At 39.9% G+C, this 20,597-nt stretch overlaps 1 protein-coding gene across 4 annotated transcripts in view; it reads left to right on the top strand.

Moving 5' to 3' along the window:
- Positions 1 to 20,597, top strand: part of DOCK4 (dedicator of cytokinesis 4) — a 421,713-nt gene that overhangs the window by 280,053 nt on the left and 121,063 nt on the right. For all 4 annotated transcript variants that reach the window (XM_084791186.1, XM_084791187.1, XM_084791188.1 and 1 more), the window contains exons 17-22: positions 8,859 to 9,015; positions 12,387 to 12,484; positions 12,577 to 12,660; positions 12,828 to 12,928; positions 14,344 to 14,425; positions 15,827 to 15,997. In XM_084791186.1, coding sequence (XP_084647312.1) covers positions 8,859 to 9,015; positions 12,387 to 12,484; positions 12,577 to 12,660; positions 12,828 to 12,928; positions 14,344 to 14,425; positions 15,827 to 15,997 — 693 coding nt within the window. The remainder of the gene's footprint in view (positions 1 to 8,858; positions 9,016 to 12,386; positions 12,485 to 12,576; positions 12,661 to 12,827; positions 12,929 to 14,343; positions 14,426 to 15,826; positions 15,998 to 20,597) is intronic.

Here is a 20,597-nt window from a genome sequence, read left to right as displayed (position 1 = left end):
ATTGTTGCCTACTTTTGGTTTTCAGATGTGCAATGTTTATATTATATATTAATTATGCATGCTGAAAGCCTTGAAGAACAATAAAAGATATGTGATAAGAATTTCTTTGTCTTGTATTAAAGTGCTACCAAGAGTTGATTTCCTTATTTGATGGACAAAATATACTGTCTGTCTGTCTGTCTGTCTGTCTCTGTCTGTCTGTCTGTCTGTCTCTGTCTCTGTCTCTGTCTCTCTCTCTCTCTCCCTCTCTCTCTCTCCCTCCCTCCATCCATCCATCCCTTCCTCTCCCTCCCTATTCTTGTAAGAATATATTCAAATATTTTTTGTACTCACAGTATTGTTCCTACTGATGGTTATGTTTTATACTTGAGTGTGATACAGTTTAGCTATACGAAGCTAATGAATGTGTCTCATACTTTGAATCCTGAGGTTTTAGTGCCCTGAGCTGGTGGGCAGGGGAAGCCAAGTAGGATTGGTGGGACTAACCTGACCATTATGGCTGGCCCACAAGTACACTCTCCATGGCTCCCTGTAGAGCCAGAGGAAAGCCATCTGCCCTCAAGGGTGGTCAGTGCCGTAACAATAGTGGAGCTAAGCAGAAATCCCAGGATGCTAACAGAATAACTCAAGAGCCAATTATTTGAGGGAAGGGAGCTGTATTAAGAGATGGTTCTATAAGACAAGAATGTCCTCGGAAGAAACCTGGGAACAGCTGGAGTGAATATCAGGGCTGGGTTTGGAGTATGTCACATAGAAAGTTACACAGATGTAAAGAGGCCACGTCAGGCTGGAGATGGGAGGCTAGAGCATATTCCTAATTCTGTAGCCCAGGTTCACTTAAAGAATTGGATGAGTTTGTGTTTGTGACTTGATGTGCTCCAGGTTCTGATGAGGAACAAGTAGAGATGCAGATATGCAGAAGTCCAGAACATTCTCTTGCCTAATAGATTTCAAAAGAAAATACTTTTAGTATTTATAATTTTTCTTTAAGCTGTGCATATTTTCTTGAGTCTTTAGTCTATGTAATATATCTTGAAGAAACAAGAGAAGCCATTTGGGATTATGAAAGCAGAAGAGAATGGTGTTTATTATTGATACCAGTACTTGTCTTTCAGAGCAATGTTGCTGGCAAGAACATCTTGTAATACTCTGAGTCTATTTCTCAACTCACTAGAGAGAGCTTTCCTAAGGCCTTATTTTTTTAAGTTTGGTTTGTTTGTTTGTTTTTGTTTTGCATCACATAAAATGGTCTCAAGTATGGAGGGGTTCACTGGTTGAATTATTGTCTGTTACCAATACACTAGCATTAGAAATATTTTAACAAATATATAGTTCATATGAATATAATTAACATATTTTAATTATTTATGTATGTGTGTCTGTATGAGCTGGTACCTGCAGAGGCAAGAACAGGGATCAGATCTCCTGGAGCTGGGGAGCTACAGGCACTTGTGAGACACCTGATATGGGTGCTGGGAGCCCAACTTGGGTTCTCTAGAATAGCAGAAAGTGCTCATGGACATTGAGCATCTTCCCAGCCCATATATATTTTTTTCATATATATGTATATGTGTGTGTGTCTGCCTGTATGTATGTGTGTGTGTGTGTGTATATATATATATATATATATATATATATATATATATATATATATATAATTTGTATGTGTTTGTAAGTGAAAATGCACATGTGCCATGGTACACATTGGGAAGTCAGAAGATAACTTTGCCTATCAGTCCTCACCCTCTACTTTGTTAGAGACTGGTTCTCTCTTGTTATTGTCACTGTACTGCATACTCCAGGCTAGCTGGTCTGTGAGCTTCTAGGGGATTCTCCTGTTTTGTCTCTCACTATAAGAGTACTGCAATTTCAAGCACATACCACCCTTTCAGCTGTCTTACAGGTTTGGGGGACTCTGAGTTCACATCTTCAGGTTTATCGAACAAGTGCCTTTACATACTGAGCTGCATACCAGAAGAGTTAGAATTTAATACCACAAATCAGCTAAGTTGTACCATTTCTGTGTATGCAAATCAAATAAAACAAAAAACATCATAATGCTGTGTCACCATCTGCTAGCCTCATAGCATCTATCCATTTAGATGTTTTGCTGTATGGATTTGTTAAACAAATAGTAATAGGTGATATATATGTACTTTGAGTCTACTTTTCCAATCATCAGATTATTTATTATTTGCATTTTAAGAAGCACATATTGGTGCTGGAGAGATGACTCAGTGGTTAAGAGCGCTGCCTGCTCTTCCAGAGGTCCTGAGTTCAATTCCTAGCAACCACATGATGGCTCACAACCATCCATAATGTGATCTGATGCCCTCTTTGGCAGATAAAGCAATCATATACAAATAAAGTTTAAAAAAGAAGCACACATTGATGTTTTTTTCTAGTTCCACTCATTTGCCTGAAAGTTTTATGATGTCATATTTTTAACAGCATAGTAATACTCCACTGTGTAAATGTTTAAATGTACCATGTTTTCTTTCTCTATTCTTCTGTTGAGGGACATCTACAATATTTTCAATTTCCGGCTATTATGGATAGAGCAGCAATGAACATGATTGAGCAAGTGTTCCTGAGGTGGGGTGAAGCATCCTTTGGGTATATGATGAAGAATGATGTAGCTGGATCTTGAAGTAGATAGACTCCATCTTTCTGAGGAACTACCATAGTGCTTTTTATAGGGTCTGTGCTAGTTTCCACTCCCATCAGCAATGGAGGAATGTTCTCCTTTCTCCAAATCCTCCCCAGCATGAGCTGTCACTCATATTATTGATCATAGCTGTTTTGACCGGTATAAGATGGAATCTCAAAGTAGTTTTCATGTGCATTTCCCTGATGGCTAAGGATATTGAACTTTTCTTGAAAGTGTTTTGCAGCCATTTGAGCTTCCTCTATTGAGAATTATCTGTTCAAGTCTGTGCCCTATTTTTAAGTAGGGTTATTTCGTTTCTTGAGTTGTTTTGTGTTATTTTGGATATTAGCTTTTTATCAGATGTGGAGTTGGTAAAAATCTTTTTTCATTCTATATTCTGCTGCTTTATCCAAATGAGGGTATCCTGTGCCTACAGAAGCTTTTTGGTTTTATGAGGTCCCATTTACAAAATGTTGATCTTAGTGCCTGTGCTATTGGTTCAGGAAGTCTTCTTTTATGGCAGTGTGTTCAAGGCTGTTCCCCACTTTCTCCACTATCAGGTTTAGTGTATTGGTTTTATGTTTAGGTCTTTGTGCAGAGTGACATGTGTGGACCTATTTGTATTCTACCAAATGCAGACATGCAGCTTAACCAGCACCATTTGTTGAAGATGTTGTCTTTTTTCCCAGGATGTATTTCTGGCTTCTTTATTGAAAATCAATTGTCCATATAAGTGTGTATTTATGTCTGGTTCTTCAATTCTGTTGATCAACATGTCTGCTTTTATGACACTGCCATGCTGCTTTTATTACTATAGCTTTCTAGTATAACTTGAGATCAAGAATGATTGAGACTTTTCACAGTTCTTTTATTGTTCAGGATTGTGTTAGCTATCGTGTGTGTGTGTGTGTGTGTGTGTGTGTGTGTGTGTGTGTGTGTGTGTGTGTAGTTGAGAATGATTCTTTCAAGGTCTGTAAAGAATGTGTTGGAATTTTGATGGAAATTGCATTGAGTCTGTATATTGCTTTGGGTAAGATGGCAGTTTTTACTATGTTAATCTTACTAATCCATGAGCATGGGGGATCTTTCCATCTTCTGATATCAGTTTGTTTCCTCAAGGACTTGAGGTTCTTGTCATACAGATCTTTCACTTACTTGGTTACAGTTACCTCAACACATTTTGTATTATTTGAGACAATTGTGAAAGGTGTTTGTTTCCCTGATTTCTTTCTTGGGTGGTTTGTCATTTGAATATAGGAAGACTACTGATTTTTATGAGTTAATTTTATATCCAGCTACACTTTGCTGAAAATGCTAATCAGCTGTAGGAGTTCCCCCATAGACATTTTAGGGTCACTTTTGCATATTATCATATCTTCTGTCTGATTTTTTCTTTTCCAATTTGTATCCCCTTGTTCTCCTTCAGTTGCTTTATTGCTTTAGCTATAAAGTACTTAAAGTACTGTATATTGAACTGGTATGGGAAAAGTGGACAACCTTTTCTTGTTACCAATGTTGGTGGAATTATTTTGTTTTTCTCCACTTAACCTGATGTTAGCTGTAGGCTTGCTGCAAACTGCCTCTATTGTGTTTAGGTATGTCCCTTGTATCCCTAATCTCTCCAGGACTTTTATCATGGAGGGTGTTATCATGAACAGGTATTGGATTTTGTCATGGGCCTTTTCTACATCTAACGAAATGATCATGTGGATTTTTCTTTCAGTTTTTTATATGGTGAATTACATTTTTTGATTCACATGTGCATCACTAGGATGAAGCCTATTTGACCATAGATTTGGTTTGCAAGTATTTTATTATTTTTGAATCTATGTTCATAAGGGAAATTGCTCTGTAATTCTTTTTCTTTGTTAGGTCTTTGTGTGATTTGTGTATCAGGGTGACTGTGGCCTCCAAATGAATTTAGCAGTGTTCCTTCTGCTTCTATTGTGGAATAATTTGAGGAGTATTAGTGTTAACTCATGAATGTCTAGTAGAATTCTCTGCTAAAATTGTCTGTCCCCAGGCCACTCCCCATCAAATCTCCAGGTTGAGAAACTTTTAATGATTGCTTCTATTTCACTAATGGTTATACATCTATTCAAATTGTTTATCTGATCCTGACTTCACTTTGGTAAGTTGTATATTTGGAGAAAATTAGCCATTTCTCTTAGATTTTTTTTTTGAATTTTATAAAGTACAGGTTTTTTAAAAGTATGACTCTTTGGATTTTTTGGGAGGAATCTGTTCTCATGTTGTTCTCCTTTTCATTTCTGATTTTGTTAATTTGGATATTCTCTCTCTTTTTAAGTTAGTTTTGATAAGGGGTTGTCTATCTTGTTGATTTTTCTCAAAGAAGCAATTTTTTGTTTCATTGATTCTATGTACTGTTCTCTTTGTTTCTGTTTTATTGGTTTTAGCCCTGAATTCGATTATTTCTTACCAGCTATTCCTTTTTGTGTGATTTTTTTCTTTTTTTCCTAGGCTTTTCAGGTATGCTGTTGAGTTGGTAATATGAGATCTCTTCATTTTGAGGGGGAAGGGGGAGGGGGGTTCTTGGAAAGCAGGATTTTGTTGTGTAGCCTTGTCTGTCTTTGAACCCGCTCTGTAGACCAGGCTGGTCTTAAACTCACAGAGATTCACCTGCCTCTGCCTCCCAAGTGCTGGGATTAAAGGAATGTGCCACCACTACCCAGCAATATCTCCAGGTTGTTGTGTTTTTTTTTTTTTTTTGTTTTGTTTTGTTTTTTAGGTAAGCACTTGGTGCTATGAACTTGCCTCATAGAACTGTTTTCATTATTCTCATAAAGTTTTACTATGATGTATATTCATTTTCATTCAGTTCTAGAAAGTCTTTAATGTCTTTCTTAGTTCTGTCTTGACTCATTTTTCATTTTTTCATTCTCTAGAGAGTTGTTCATTTTCTGTGAATTTGTAAGCTTTCTGTTGTTTCTGTTGTTGATGGTATCAGCATTAATCTTTAACATAGTATGTACTGAGTTGTTTCCTTTTTTTTTGTTTGTTTGTTTGTTTGTTTCTTTTAAGACTTGGTTTGTTTCCAAGTATGTGGTCAGTTTCAGAGAAAGTTTCATAAAGTGCAGAGAAGAAGGTATATTCTTTTGTGTTTGGGTGAAATGTTCTATAAATATCTGTCAGACCCATTTTAGTTTATAATGTCTGTTAGTTCTGGCATTCCCCTATTTAGTTTTGTCTAGATGACCTTTATGTTGGTGAGAGGTGGGTATTGAAGTCTCCCACTATCTGTGTGTGAGGGTCAATATGTGACTTAAGCTATAGTATTGTTTCTTTTACATACTTGGGTACCTTTTGTTTGGGGCATAGATGTTAAGAACTGAAATGTCATATTGGTGGATTTTTTCCTTTGGTGAGTATATAGTGTCCTTCCCCCACTCTATTGATTACTTTTGTTGTAAAGTCTATTTTCTTAGATATTAAAAGGGCTACACCAGCATGCTTCTTAGTTTCATTTGCTTGAAATGTCTTCTTGTAACCTATCTTTGATGTTGAGGTGTATTTCTTGGATGCACCAAGGGGTGACTCTCATCTTTGCATCCATTCTCTTACTCTTTCTGTCGGGGAATTGAGACCATTGATGCTGAGAGATATCAATGACTAGTGATTTTGTTTTGTTCTGTTTTTAAGATTTATTTATTTGTTACATATACAGTATTCTGCCTGCACGTACTCCTACGTGCCAGAAGATGGCACCAGATCTCATTATAGATGGTTATGAACCACCCTGTGGTCGCTGGGAATTGGACTCAGGACCTCTGGAAGAGCAGACAGTGCTCTTAACCTCTGAGCCATCTCTCCAGCTCGACCAGTGATTGTTTGACTCCTATTATTATGTTGTTGACGGGGATGTTGATGGTGGTGGTGGTGTGTGCGCATGCACGCTTGCGTGTGTGTGCGCACACATGTCCATGAGCACGCACATGTGCATTTTTTTTTTCTTCTTTTGATTTTACTGATCTGGAATTCTTTATTCCCTGTATATTCCTGTTTGTAGTTGACCTCCTCCAATTATAGTTTTTCTTGTAGCACCCTCTGTATGGCTGGATTTGTAGATAACTATTTCCTAAATTTGGTTTTATCATGGAGTGTCTTATTTTCTCCATCTATGTATTTGAGAGGTTTGCTGGGTATACTACTCTGGGATGGCATCTGTGGTCTCTTAGAGTCTGCAGCTTATCAGTCCAGGACCTTCTAGCTTTCAGAGTCTCATTAAGAAGTCAGATGTAATTCTAACAGTTCTTTTTTGTTACTTTCTCTTTTTCCCTTGCAAATTTAAATAGTCGTCATCGTCATCGTCGTCATCGTTGTTGTTGTTCTGTTACTCTTGGTGTTTTGATTATTATGTGCCAAAAGGACTTGGTTTTCTGGTCCACTCTATTTCGTATCTGTAAGCTTCTTGTGCCTATACAGGCATCTCCTTCTTAGGGTAGGAAAATATTCTGTGATTTTGCTGAAATTTTCTTGGCCTTTAAGCTGGGTTTCTTCTCCCTCCTCTATTCTTATTATTCTTAGATTTACACTTTTCCTAATGTTCCCGATTTCCTGCATGTTTTGTGTGCAGAAATTGTCAAATTTAACATTTTCTTTTACTGATGTATCTATTTCTCCTATCATATCTATTCTTTCTTCCATCTCTATATTCTGTGGGTAAAATTTTCCCCTGTAGCTCCTGTTGCAATGTCCAAACTTTTCATTTCCAGCATTCCTTCAGTTTGGGTTCTCTTCATTAATGATACTTCCATCTTCAGATCCTGAACAGTTGTATTCATTTCCTTGAACTGTTTGTTTGTGTCTTCCTGGATTCTTTAAGGGGTTTATTAATTTCTTCTTTAAGTAACTCTACCATCTTCATAAGGCTGGTTTTAGAGTTTTTCTTGGCCTTCAGCTATCTTGGAATATTAACTGCCCGCTATGGTATGGTTTCTGGGCTGCAGTGGAGATGTGCTGTCCTGGCCGTTGTTGGTTGTGGTTTTTTTTTGCGGACATCTAGGTATCTGGGATTGGGGTGACTGTGGTTCTGGATGATGGAATCTGGTTTTGTCTCTGTTGGGTGAGTGTTTTTTTCCTTGGCATCTGCTTCCTCCCTGGGTTTTAAGAGAGTGTGGTAGCTGTGTGATGCCTGGTAGGAAACTTTCTGAGGACCTGTGTCCTGGAATGGTCAGCTGGTGTGTCTCAAGCTGTGCCTGCTAGTATTAAAGGCTAGGATAACGGGGTGGATTGAGGAAAGGAAAGTTTAGGGAGATCTTTGTCATCTGTTGGGTGTGCATTCAGAGAGAAAAGGGAAACTGCGGGAGGTTTTCTGCTACAGAGCCAGGGATGAGACTGAGGGGATTGGATCTGGAGGAGCAGAAGTGGGGGTATGGATCCACAGCCACCCCACTTGTTGCCCTGGCAGGAGTGACCCTTGTGTTAGCAGGAGTGCCTGGTAGGGTTGGGGGCTAGGACAAAGCCATAAGTGGTAGAAGGGAGGTTAGAAGGGGAAGATCCATGGGATCCAGAGGAGATGGAAATAGGAGGCATGGAAGCCTACCACAGGTGTTCTGTGTAGCCTTGGGTTTACAAGAACTCACTTTGTAGACCAGGCTGCCCTCAAACCCACAGAGATTGGCCTGCCTCTGCCTCTGGATTAAAGGTGTACTCCACTACTGCTCATATAATACTATTTTCTTCTTTTTACATATATTTTAAATTTTAATTTATTTACATTGCATCTCAATTATAATCCCCTTACTCTTATCTTCCTCTTCTTAACAGTGGTTTTCAAAGTGATAACAGTTCATCAGTCCTCAGATAGTATCTTTTGAAAAAAGTCTTCTGATCATTGTCAAATGTGATTGTCATTTGCAGTGTCTGCTAGACCATATTAAAGCCCATGTATAAGCTAAGTCTTCTAACAAGACAATGAAGCTTCAAGGAAGGTCTACACAAATCCTAAGTGGTTCAATATCCTGACCACATCATTCACACTGGGGATGATAGAGCTCAGCTCAACTCAAATTGATCAGAGTCCAAATTCCATACTTAATTTTTTAATATGTTTTTGGTGGCTTTTCCTTAAAAGCCCCATTCTGTTTATGATGCTATTCAGAATGTTTCTAGTTTATAAATGCTAGAAGAGGAAATTATGCTTAATAATTCTGCGGTCTCACCTCCTGTCCTTAATATTTTTTCACAGTGTGAAGAAAATACAAACCTTCAGGACACTACCCGCTACCTCAAGCTTCCTTTTTCCAAGGTCATCTTCCTTGGGAACAATAATCAAACCATGAAAGTCACTAAGGAGTCCTTTTGGATAACATCATTTCTCTGCTCCACAAAACTCACTCAAAATGGTAATGTATGACACAAGCCCTCCCCGCTACGGGCACACGTGAACTATATGTATTTCCCTAAGCATATTCAGCAAAGATTCAAATATTTAAGAACTCTGCACTAGAAAAGTTCTTGATCCTCTTGTTTAGGATTTCTAGTCAAAGGAAAACAGTAATGACCCTATGCATGTGATTTAATGACTTAAGAATTAACTCAGTGTTGAAAGCCAACTGTCAACTAACTCCTCAAACAAACCATTAAACACTAAACTGCACTCAAATACAAGAAAAAATGAAAAGTGTCACCACCTTAAATCTTATGTTTTATAGCATCATAAAGAGTGCTAATTGCAGGCTTTAGGATAAAGCTTCGTTTTTGTTGTTGTTGTTTAATTAGATGGATATTGCTTTTCTGCCATAGACTTGCTTTTTATGTCACTAATTGTTTAGCAAGTTATGATTAATAAAGCAAGTGCATCTCCTTGGCAAATTGTTATGAAAACTGCATCTGTAATGAAAGAAGTAAATTAAACATTTTTTAATTTTTCATGGTTGCCATATATGGCTTCTGGCTAGCATCCTGAGTACCATATTAATAAATTAGATGCAATGTGTTGAGAGGAATCACTTCATTACAAGGTATTGTGTTTCATGCAGCTCCCATACTTAAGCTTTTTTTCTCCCTTTGTGGTAATATGGAACTGTTTGTGGAAAGAAATAATTATCTCAGAATGTAGTGTTAAAAGACAGCAAAATATAGCACTATAATATTGACCCCTTCTTAACTCCCTCTTGGTAGCAAAGCAACTGTATTTACATAAGACACAAAGTTGGGTTGTTTAGACTTTATTAGTTTCCAGTGTTTAATGGTTTAGCTTAAATCTGACCTCCATTGATATAACTCAATGACTATAAATAAAGCATTAACCAAACCTCGGGAGTTTGCTGTGGAGGTTATGAAGATAATAAAATCTGTTACTGTCAGACAAAATTTGTATTTGTCCTACAAAGGGATGTGTGCATCTTTGTAGCTCTTACTGTTAATTAAATGTCCTAACTGGATTGTTTCAGGAATGCATTTATGGGCTATTGTTGCTATAACTATCACCACAAAGTTTCTAGCTTAAAGTGACAGAAATGTACTACTCTATGATTCTGCAGTCAGAGGTGTAAAATCACTTCGTGTTAGGGATGCTATATCTCTTCTGGATACAAAGACTTTTTCCCATCCCTGGTGTGTCTACCTCTTCTTGCTGTGTGGCATCCAACATTGTTCATGGCTAGTGCTCCAAATCCACGCCACTCTACAGGTATTGCTGATGGACAGATCAAGTAGATTGTTTAAACTTCTTTACAGGAATGGGAGAATCATACAGGCACGATGGTACATGCCTGCAATCCTAGCACTTGGGAGGCTAAAGCAGAAGGATCAAGACTTCAAGGTCATCCTTGCCTACATGATGAGTAGCCAGACTAGGCTACATGAGACCTTGTCTCAAACACCCACACTAATAAGGAGTAATTACATCTTTGTTTATACTTGGTAGATCAGGTACAAAGAGTATACTTAATAAATTCTCTTTGAATAGGATGTAGAAAATCAATACTTGCAGTCATAGAACAGTGCTACTGATTTCCATCCAACACATCTTCAGGTGACTGGAGCAGACTGAATGGATGAAAATGTTGCCTTAACTCTTAATACTGTATGTACACATTGATTAGAGCTGTTAAGATTAGAGCCTGGCCCTGATAGCCCTAACACATTAGGCCTGGCCATCTGTTCTTCATAGTCTAGACAAATGATGAAAAGGATATGTACTGAATGCAGCCACACTGGGAAGAAAAGATCTAGTGAACTCCCAAGTCTGTCTTTAGGGTCCTGACTTAAGGTTTAGGTTTAAGTAGTAAGCATAGGGTTTACTTACCTGAGTAATGTCAGTCAAGGTATGGTCCTGTGCACCATCGTTGTCTCTGCTTCAGTCTCTCCTGAAAGGCGGTGTGACAGGTTGTTAGAACTATGTGAAATCTTCCTGAGAGACAAGTTTCTCCTCTGGGTGGCACCAGTCTTCCAGCCTTTTCTTTCTCCCAGGATGAGTCTTGGAAAGAAATTCCAATTTCTTCTGGGCCATTGTTTTAATAGTCTGATACCTAAAGAGAGGACACAACTGTCACTTTAGAACACCTTCATTTCTACAAGGATGATCAAAGAGTCAGACACAACTGTTCTGCTCTTTAAACCTCTACAGTATGAACAAGTCTGATTGAGATCTGTTAGCCTGCTTCCAGGAAAGGTGGAAATGTCCGGAATATTACAGTCAATTTTCTGGCTGTTCATGAGGTTCCCCACTACTAACTCAGGAACGTTCTTTCCTCTCCACACTCTTCACATTTCTCAGGGATCTGATGTCCTTCAGTTGCCTCTACTGGAGGGAAGAGCCAGGGCAAGGAATAAGAGATGGGATAGGGTAGAATGGGACTTAAGGGGAGATATCAGGAGGAAATACATTGGGATACTTCCAGAGAGGATGCTAGGGAAAAATGCTCCGCCTACCTCTCTCCTGCCCAGCCCAGATGTCAGCACTTTATTTGCCAATCGGCAACAATTTGGAAGGCAAGGTTTGCACCACTTCATTTTGGATCCCTGAGGATTTGCTCATAAGGAATTTGGGGAGCAAGCAATTAACATTTAAATAATAGTGGCCCCAGATCCACCACGAGAGGAAGAGCTAGGGCTGTGTGATTCTTCATACACTGTGATAGAAGATGGAATGGGAAGCCAGAAACAGGTACTCACTAGATGGTCCACTAGCAGCACACTAACATATGCGGTCCTAAGGCTTGAATTACCTTAACAATCAAGACCTCTGCTGTTGCTCTGTTGTTGGTGGTTAGGCAGAGTGCTCATGTTCAGGGGGTCTAAGCATGAATCAAGCAGGTTCCTATATCTCAGGAAACTCCCGTCTTACTAGGAGGTGGCAGAAAATGTTACGCAGGTATCAGTTGGCTGCTTACACTGTTCTTACTACTGGGGTTACAGTAGGGCCTTGTTTAGCTCTACTGCCTTGGGTTTTACAGTCAAGTTGAGGCATAGAAAACTTTAGGCAAAAGATAAGTGCTTCTGTGAGGTAGGAGCATGCGGAAGGGATGGAGAGCCTCTCTGGACAACATCGGCTAGCTGGAGAACTGAACAGTGAGCAGGAGCCCTGGGAGTATAGAGGAGATAATTAAAGTCCTCTTAAGTAAATGCCATCCTGGAGCAGAGAGGCTAGTCCCAGGGTGGGGATGGGGTAGGCAGTGTGTTTAGGAAGTCAGGCTTTACCAGTATGGCACGTTCATGAGAGGGGCTGTTGTCTATAAAAGCAATTGATCTTCCTTTTCTGTTTGCAAAGGTGATATGCTCGATCTCTTGAAGTGGAGAACCCACCCAGACAAGATCACAGGTTGTCTCTCTAAGTTAAAAGAAATCGACGGCTCAGAGATAGTAAAGGTATACACTGTTTTATCAGCACTTGGAAACTCAAGAACACTGGGAGGACAGGCTGGGTCTTACTCTTTTGCCTTTACTTCTTTAATCCACAGTTTCTACAAGACACATTGGATACCTTGTTTGGAATATTAGATGAAAACTCCCAGAAATATGGGTCTAAAGTGTTTGATTCTTTGGTAAGTTTATTTTCTTAATATTATTACAAAAATTGTGCCTCTCAATCTTGATGTTTTTAAGGGCACTGTTCCAGAAATGGCCACTTGATAATTTAAGAGTTTATTTATTTTTAACGGACTGAGGAATGATGGGCAGTTGGTTTTATAACACTCAGCTTTCTTCTTAGGTCCACATAATAAATTTGCTACAAGATAGCAAGTTCCATCACTTTAAGCCTGTCATGGACACTTACATCGAGAGTCACTTTGCTGGAGCCCTCGCATACAGGTAAGGCCCTTTATCTTGTGATTGCTGTAGCAACCGCGCCATTTACACATGTGCAGAAGCCTAAGCAGCTGCATGGGAAAACATAGTTGTGAGGAGATACAGGCAGACATGAAGCCCAACCACCAAGCCCTGTCTTCCCTCCCCACACATCCCTGTTCAGTGGCTATAACTTACTTTGATTGGAAGGGAAAAAAAAAAAAAAGAACTTCCTAAAGTCTGTTCCTGAAATCTAGCGCCCTTCTTCTCATCCGCATTTCACCTAGTATGTACGCTTTGGTCTAAGATGTCAAGGTTCTTGTCATTTTTCTTGATAAAAGTCCTGCTTTTATGCTGCACTTATATATGACTTAAAGAAATAATTATGAATGGAAACGTTTGCCTTCATCCCTGCTCCAGCTGTTTGTCCAGCTGTTAATATTTACACAGTGCCTATTCAGTGCCTTGCTCAGGGCTCTGATATATAGACTTGGTTCCTGGCCTCAAACCATAGTCAGTGAAGTCTACTGTCAGATGGTAGCTGCTTTTTTTCTAGCAACTTGGGTTACATAAGAAAAGCCAAGGGCAAGTGAGTGATGTCCTACTTCAGCCTGCCTGCCCCTGGAAAGCCTGGTTAATAATTGCCCCACGGCAATGGCACACCAGGCTCCATGCATCTTGCCCTCATGTGAAGACTTGGTCCCTGACCAGTGGAATTGGGATTATCTAAATGGAGCCCAGTGAGCTAACTCTAGATACACACTTGTTTGTTTGTCTGTTTTTCAACCTTCAAAGAGAAAAGAAGCAAAACTACTACATGCACTGTTTCCTAGAAATTAGGAAGTAGCCAGCATTTATTTCAGTGAGACTATAATCTTAAAAGTTGTGGGCTATTGTTTATTTTTGGTTTTGTTTCTTAAAATAAAGGAAAATAAACCAGCAACAAGGAAAGCAGCTTTCTCTTCTGGTATTGCTCCTCCAAGGTCACGCTCTGACAGTAAGCCTTGTTCGTCTCATGATGAGAACGTTGGCCTGATGAAGGCAGGGGTGTGGCTTGGAGCAGAACAGTTTCTCTTCATGCCTCTTCTGCCTTTTACCTGCAGCTAAATAGTCACCCTTGCTGTGTTCACAAGAATGGGAGCCCCAGTGAGCAGTTAGCCAAGCTGGCTCATGACTGCCCTGGTTCTAGGGTCCCCAGGGTACCTCCGGGCTGAGGACAATCTTGGTGGGCAGCAGTATGTTTCCATCTTGTGTCTCAAAGCAAGTAGTGATGCTGACCTGCAATTTCAGTAAGATTATTCTAGAGCAACCTGGCTCTAGAGAATGTGAGACCTTACAGAGAAAGATGTGCCTTCCAGATATTCTTATGTGTGGAGTTTATTGTCATTTAATTGAGAACTAGCCATTCTGCCATCTGCACATTGCTTCCTGTGTTTTAGAGATCTCATCAAAGTGCTCAAGTGGTACGTGGACAGGATAACGGAAGCAGAGCGTCAGGAGCACATCCAGGAGGTGTTGAAGGTAATAACCTACTGTTGAAGACAGACGACAGACGCTTACAAAGCTGTTGTGTGATGATCAGAGACTAATTGGTCCTTCTGCACAGACAGTAATTGGGGATGATGCATTACTGACATTCCAATTCGAGGATCGTAATCAGTTTATGGCTGCTCCCGAGCTAATGAAATTTGAAGGGGACTTTGCCAGGACTGTCCACTGGAACCTGCTGGGGATTGCATCCTTGTCCCTCTGGGCACCTGTCATTGGAGATGACATCCAGGATGGGCAGGAGAAGTAGGGACATGGGAAGAGACTACATATGAGCAGTTAATTAAAATTAGAGGGTTCTGCCTGTTTCACACCCTGACAGAGACCTTTTGAGAACCCTTTAGCTTAAGTCTTAAGAAACACTAGGGTCACCTAAGAGAGACCACGATGAAGAAACATGAGGAGGTCTCATGGTTTAGTAGTTCCCACGTCGCTGGAGCTGATACACTGTGCCACAGTGATGGTAACACGGCCTTCTGGCATGTCGAAGAATATAAATTTCCCACCTCCCAGATCCCTTCCTTCCTTTTCTCTCCCTCTCTCTGCATGAGATAGGGCCTCATCAGGTAGCCCAGGATAGATTCCAACTCTCAATCTGATTTGGGGCAAGGTGTATAGTTCAGTGGTATGTGCTTGCCAAGCAAACATGAGGCCCTGGATTCACCCCTGGTGTAGGCACAGAGAAAATAGGAATCCTCCAGGGGGGTTTCCTAGCCCTAGAAGTCCCCTGATTCTTACTGAGACTGTCCCATGCAGTGTCAATATATAAATAGAGAATGCATGCATAAAGACTATAAGGTATTTTCTTCCGTTATCAATTTATTCTCTTGGTCTGCTTAAACTAAAATGCTAAGTAGCAGATCACTTTTGAAAATAGTCATCATGGGGCTGGAGAGATGGCTCAGTGGTTAAGAGCACTATCTGCTCTTCAGGAGGTCCTGAGTTCAATTCCCAGCAACTATATGGTGTCTCACAACAAACTGGGATCTCATACCCTCTTCTGACATGCAGGTATACATGCAGATAGAGCATGTAAATAAATAAATAAATCTTTTTTAAAAAAAAAGGAAAGAAGAGAAAATAGTCGTCTCTTCATCAGCTAAATTAGGAAAAACTATTTGAAGATCAAAAATATTCAATGTTTCCAACTTCAGAATTACAAAGAAATGTTAACATGTTTTGCTTCTTTGGCATCAAAGAATAGTGGCATTTCCCCTCTAAGTACATATCATTCAAAAGTCTCAGGGTGCCTCAGTTTTCAGATGAATTATTTAAAAGTCTAACACTGTTCTGTAATTTTTTTATGCTATGTCATTGTTACATAAATACTCTCAGAGTCCTTTGAAGCTAACTTCCTAACACTTTTCTTTCAAGGCACAAGAGTACATTTTTAAGTATATAGTTCAGTCCCGAAGGCTGTTTTCCCTCGCCACGGGTGGGCAAAACGAGGAGGAATTCCGCTGCTGCATCCAGGAGCTCCTGATGTCGGTCCGCTTCTTTCTTTCCCAAGAGAGCAAAGGGGCTGGAGCGTTATCCCAGTCGCAGGTAATAATCGTTTTCCGTCTTGGCTGAGCAGAAGAAAAACTATGGCTGCAGTTTGTTCCGTTTTACATACCGCCTGATGAATAGCTTTGCTGCCTTTACCCTGAAGCTTGACCGTCCTCAGGGTTAGACTTTGAAGAGTCCCTGGGCTCTAAGTACCAGCCTAGCAGAAGCAGCTCCATTTCCCAGATCCCACACTAGAGCAGAGGCAGCTTGCATCAGCCATGTTCCCATTTACCAGAACACATAGCAGTGGCCAGACACTGCCACCCCCAGCAGAAGGACTCAGTTTCACTAGAGCCGGTCTGCCCTGATTCTTTTACCCCAGCCTCCTACTGCTTTTTAATATATCAAGTTGAGAATCATTCTTTTGGACTCTGCTAAGTTCACATTGTTTTAATTTTATTTTGCTCTCTGTAATCTTTCTGGGACTGATCTTGTAAGACCAGTGGCCTGATTGTTGCTGCCAGATTCGGTAACTGGGCGTAGCCTCACATGAGTTTGCTTATCTTTGTGTGTGTGCTTGAGATGCACACATGTACCAATATGTTGTTGGCTGTTTTAGTTGGAGACAGGTTTGTTTGTTTGTTTGTTTTTTCTTATAAGTTCAGGATCCATCTACATTTGAAATAGCATTGCCTTTTATGCATTCCAAGAGACAATTCTTAGCATGTTTCTTTATAATTTCTCAGTCCTTCTTGTATATTTTTAATTCTGATGGCTTGCTTAAAAGCTGTCAGATGGAGAAGCAGCCTCCCACCATCTCCTGGAAACTTAAAGTCTTTGAGAACTAGAGTTTAAATTTGAAGGTTAGACTAAACTCTGACTTAAGAGTGTTGATATCATTTGGAGTCATGTGTCACATGGAAGGCCTACCATATAGTGTGCCAGCACCAGATGTCCACAGTCCTCTGACTTTAGCACCGTATTTTCCTGACTGATCAGGCTGCTGGTCTTGTCATTCTCTCCCTTATAGATATAGCCTTATCTTCCACCTGGGCCAGCATATAACACAGGTGCTTTTAGATGTCATTTTGTACTCTGGAGTTAACAGTACAATCCTGGCAACAGAGAACTTGCCAGAGGCCTCAAAAGCAAGCATCCACCTTGCCAGAGCTGACTGGCAACAGCTGATAACTTGAGCAGGATAATCCAGTAGGCTCACCACATATTCCTTAGAACTCTCAGAATTTACCACTGTGTGATCAGGGCTTTGCCCTGGAAACATCTCTTTTAACTCTTTTTAATTGCAGAGACCATAACTGACTAATTTGTACCTGAAAAATATCTTTCAATCCTTAAGAGTAACTTTAAATCATTGTGTATTACTTCTTAGAGATCCAAGACATTTTTCTTCTTCTAAAACTGCAGAAATATTTCCATATCTACACATCTCCTGTGAGTCCTAGCATCCCCTGAGGGACCTTCACTTGCTATGATTCTGTAGTGCGCAGAGCCTGTTGTTTCTGCATCATTCTGACTTTTGTTGCTCTTGGTTTTCAGAATACTCTTCCAAATCAAACTTTAGAGACAACTTTGACTGTTGTTTGTTCTTAAATATATAAAGTTTCTGAATATGCTTATAACTCTGCTAAGGTCATTGTACTTTGTGCACTGGTTATTTAGATATGTGTATGTGATGGCTTTATTTTTAGTTTGATGCAAAGTCAGAGTTACTGTAAGATTATGAGATACTGGTTTTCTTTAATAGACAAAAAGAGCATTGCCTCCCGATATTTTGGTAGTAAGGTTAATGCCACATTTCTTCCCATTCCAGGTTCACTATTGACCCTATACTGCTCTTTAAAAAAGCAGGATGACAAACATTTGGTTGATGTGACATGTTAATTTTCTGTTGCTGCTAACACACCTTCACTTGATGGCTTTAAATGGCCCTCTTTTATTGAGTTGCAGTTTTGTGAGTCAGGAGTCTCTGCAGGCTTGATTGAATTCTTTCCTAATAGTGTCTCAAAATCAAAATCAGGACTTGATTTCTAAGTCTTTGAACTAGAATAGGACCTTTCAGGCTGTTGGCAGAAATTGTAGGGCCAAGGGCTTCCCCTTGATGGCTGCCAGTGGAGGATGGAGAGATGGGAAATGGTCTGTCTTCAGGAAGCCACTCTGAATGCCTCAAATCCAGCAGCCATATGCTCTGTTCTGTCCTTGCTCTGAATCTGGGACTCCTGCAATGAAATGAAAAAACAAAACAAAACAAACAAAACTAAAGGTTTGTGATTAGGTTAAGCCTACCTGTACAAATCCTATATTTAAGAGTCATCTAAGTAGCAGCCTTCAATTTTTCTGCTAACCCCTTTTCGCAGTAACATAAGTTGCAAAGCTACCAAGGACAAAAGTCATGGCCAGTCAGTCATCTTAGAATTGTATCTACCTCACCCAGAGCCAAGGATTGCACTGACCCATGTTTCTGAAGCTTGGTTTACTGGCTTGACTTTGTGAGAGTCTTTCCCATATAAGTTACAACTCTGGGCAGACCCTGATTCCTGGAGGCAAAGGGACCTTCTGAGCACTCTAGCAAGTGGGCCAAGAGATTGCTACCCAGTAGATCTGCTCATCCTTGGGGCAAGGGATTGCTACCCAGTGGGCCTGCTCATTGGTGGGTCAAGGCATTGCTACTGTGGGTCTGCTTATCAGTGGGCTAAGAGGTTGCTACCCAAATGGACCTGCTTAATCTTAGGCCTGGTAGAAAGGTTCATTTATTCCATCTAGCCAAAGCCTAACTTGGCAATAAGGCTTTCCTGGATAGCCCTCCCTTGGATAGGCAGAACCCAGAACCAACTCAGCTGATGTTGCCATGGACCTCTGTTTCCCATTTCATGCACTGACTCCTGCCCCCAGCATTTCCTGGAAAAGAAGATGAAGGGCAAAAAGAGTAAAGGCCCAAGACCTTGCTGCAAATTCCTTGTAATTATTTTTCTCTATTTGTCTCGGGGCATAGGAAGGTTAAAACCAAATTGTACTTTTATTTTTACTTTCAGTAATAGCCCTTAGCTTGTCCCGGTGCAGCCAGCCTCCTGCCCTCATCATAAAGTCTTTCTTGCTTTATGCTGTTTAGTGACCGTATTGTAAAGGTACCTTACATTTCAGGCACATTCAGACACTTTTTTGAAGTAAAAAAGTATAATAAAGAATTCCAAAATATATTAAGGGATACCTGAGGAGGAAAGATAGACTTGTTGATGTTTTATATTTTGCTTTTATTTATTTTACTCCATTTATATGACTGCATTCTTTGCAGAATACACCAAGGATCATATATCGTCTTTAGCAGGGAATGACCAGTTATTAATTTAAAGAATATTCAAGCAAATGCATAGTTTTTTGAGAAACAAGCATGAGCTATAATTGATAAGAGTCAAGAATCATAACTTTCATACCTTGTACGTGTTGATAGCTTTAGCATGAAGAATGGAATTTTGAGCTGGTTGTAGTGGCATATACCTTTAATCTTAGTACTTGGGAGGCAGAGGCAGGATCTCTGGGAGTTTGAGGCCAATGTGTTCCAGGACAGCTAAGCCTCAACAGAAAGACCCTAGAGGAGAGAGAGAGAGAGAGAGAGAGAGAGAGAGAGAGAGAGAGAGAGAGAGAGAGAGAGAGAGAATTTTACTTTTCTAGGTTTTGTTTTTGTTTTTATTGTACTGAATAAACACTAAACTTAATAGGTAGGTTTGAATTTGATTGTATGTTTGAAGCATCAGACATACCCACTCAGGCACATAGTGACAGGTCATCTTGGAAAAGCAGCTAGTCCATGAGCCTTGCTTGGTATATTAGAAATATATGTCCCCTCCCCTCCCTGGCCAGAATAAAGCTGGTCAATGGCTCTCTTGCCTTCCATCTCTGGGCTTCAAAGAGGCCGAACTGTGATGTTCAACCTTACCTTACTTGTCTTTGTTTTAGGTCTTTTTTTTTCTTTAAGTTATGCCTCTTGACATTTAATATCAGCATTTTTTTCTGCAAAATGATAAGCAGGTTTGTTTACATTAAAAATTGTTCGTGGTCTTTACATACTTGGAGCAATATAGCTACTGTTTTAATGATCTGTTATTTTACAGTCCTGAAACTAAAGCCTACAGGACAAAAAAGGCTTCCCAAAGTCACAGGGCTGATTAGAAGCAAGGCTGTTACATATAGCCAAGTTCTCTTGTTCTGTCTCTTGTTTCCTCCCAAGTCACAAACCAATGGCATTAGGGAAACTAGTGTGTCTGGCTTTTTAAAGAGAAATGAGATTTAAATGAGCAGTTCAGAAAATTTCTCCAAAAGGAAATGTGGTCTCAGCGAACGCAGGTCAGGACTTGGTTGTGCATATGCAGTCATGCTCTTTGTGGCTTCTTCTGTGAGGTTGATGCCAGTGATTTTCCTAATGTGGGTGATTTTCCAAAAAGCCTCTAGTTTTTGTTGTGTCCTTCCTTTGCACGGTTCTAAAATCCTTCCTAACCTGTCACACACTTTTGCTTTGTTTTAGACTTTTGCCCATTAGCTGTAGGTGATGCTCATGTTCTTTCTGCTTAAGAATGCTTGAGACAGCTCTTAAACTCGGTGACATTTTACATCTTATTTTTCATGGCATCAGTAATTCATTTCA

This window comes from Acomys minous (assembly GCF_964271855.1).
Source record: "Acomys minous genome assembly, chromosome: 8".
Classification (NCBI taxonomy): Eukaryota; Metazoa; Chordata; class Mammalia; order Rodentia; family Muridae; genus Acomys; species Acomys minous.
This window is presented reverse-complemented; position numbering and strand designations above follow the sequence as displayed.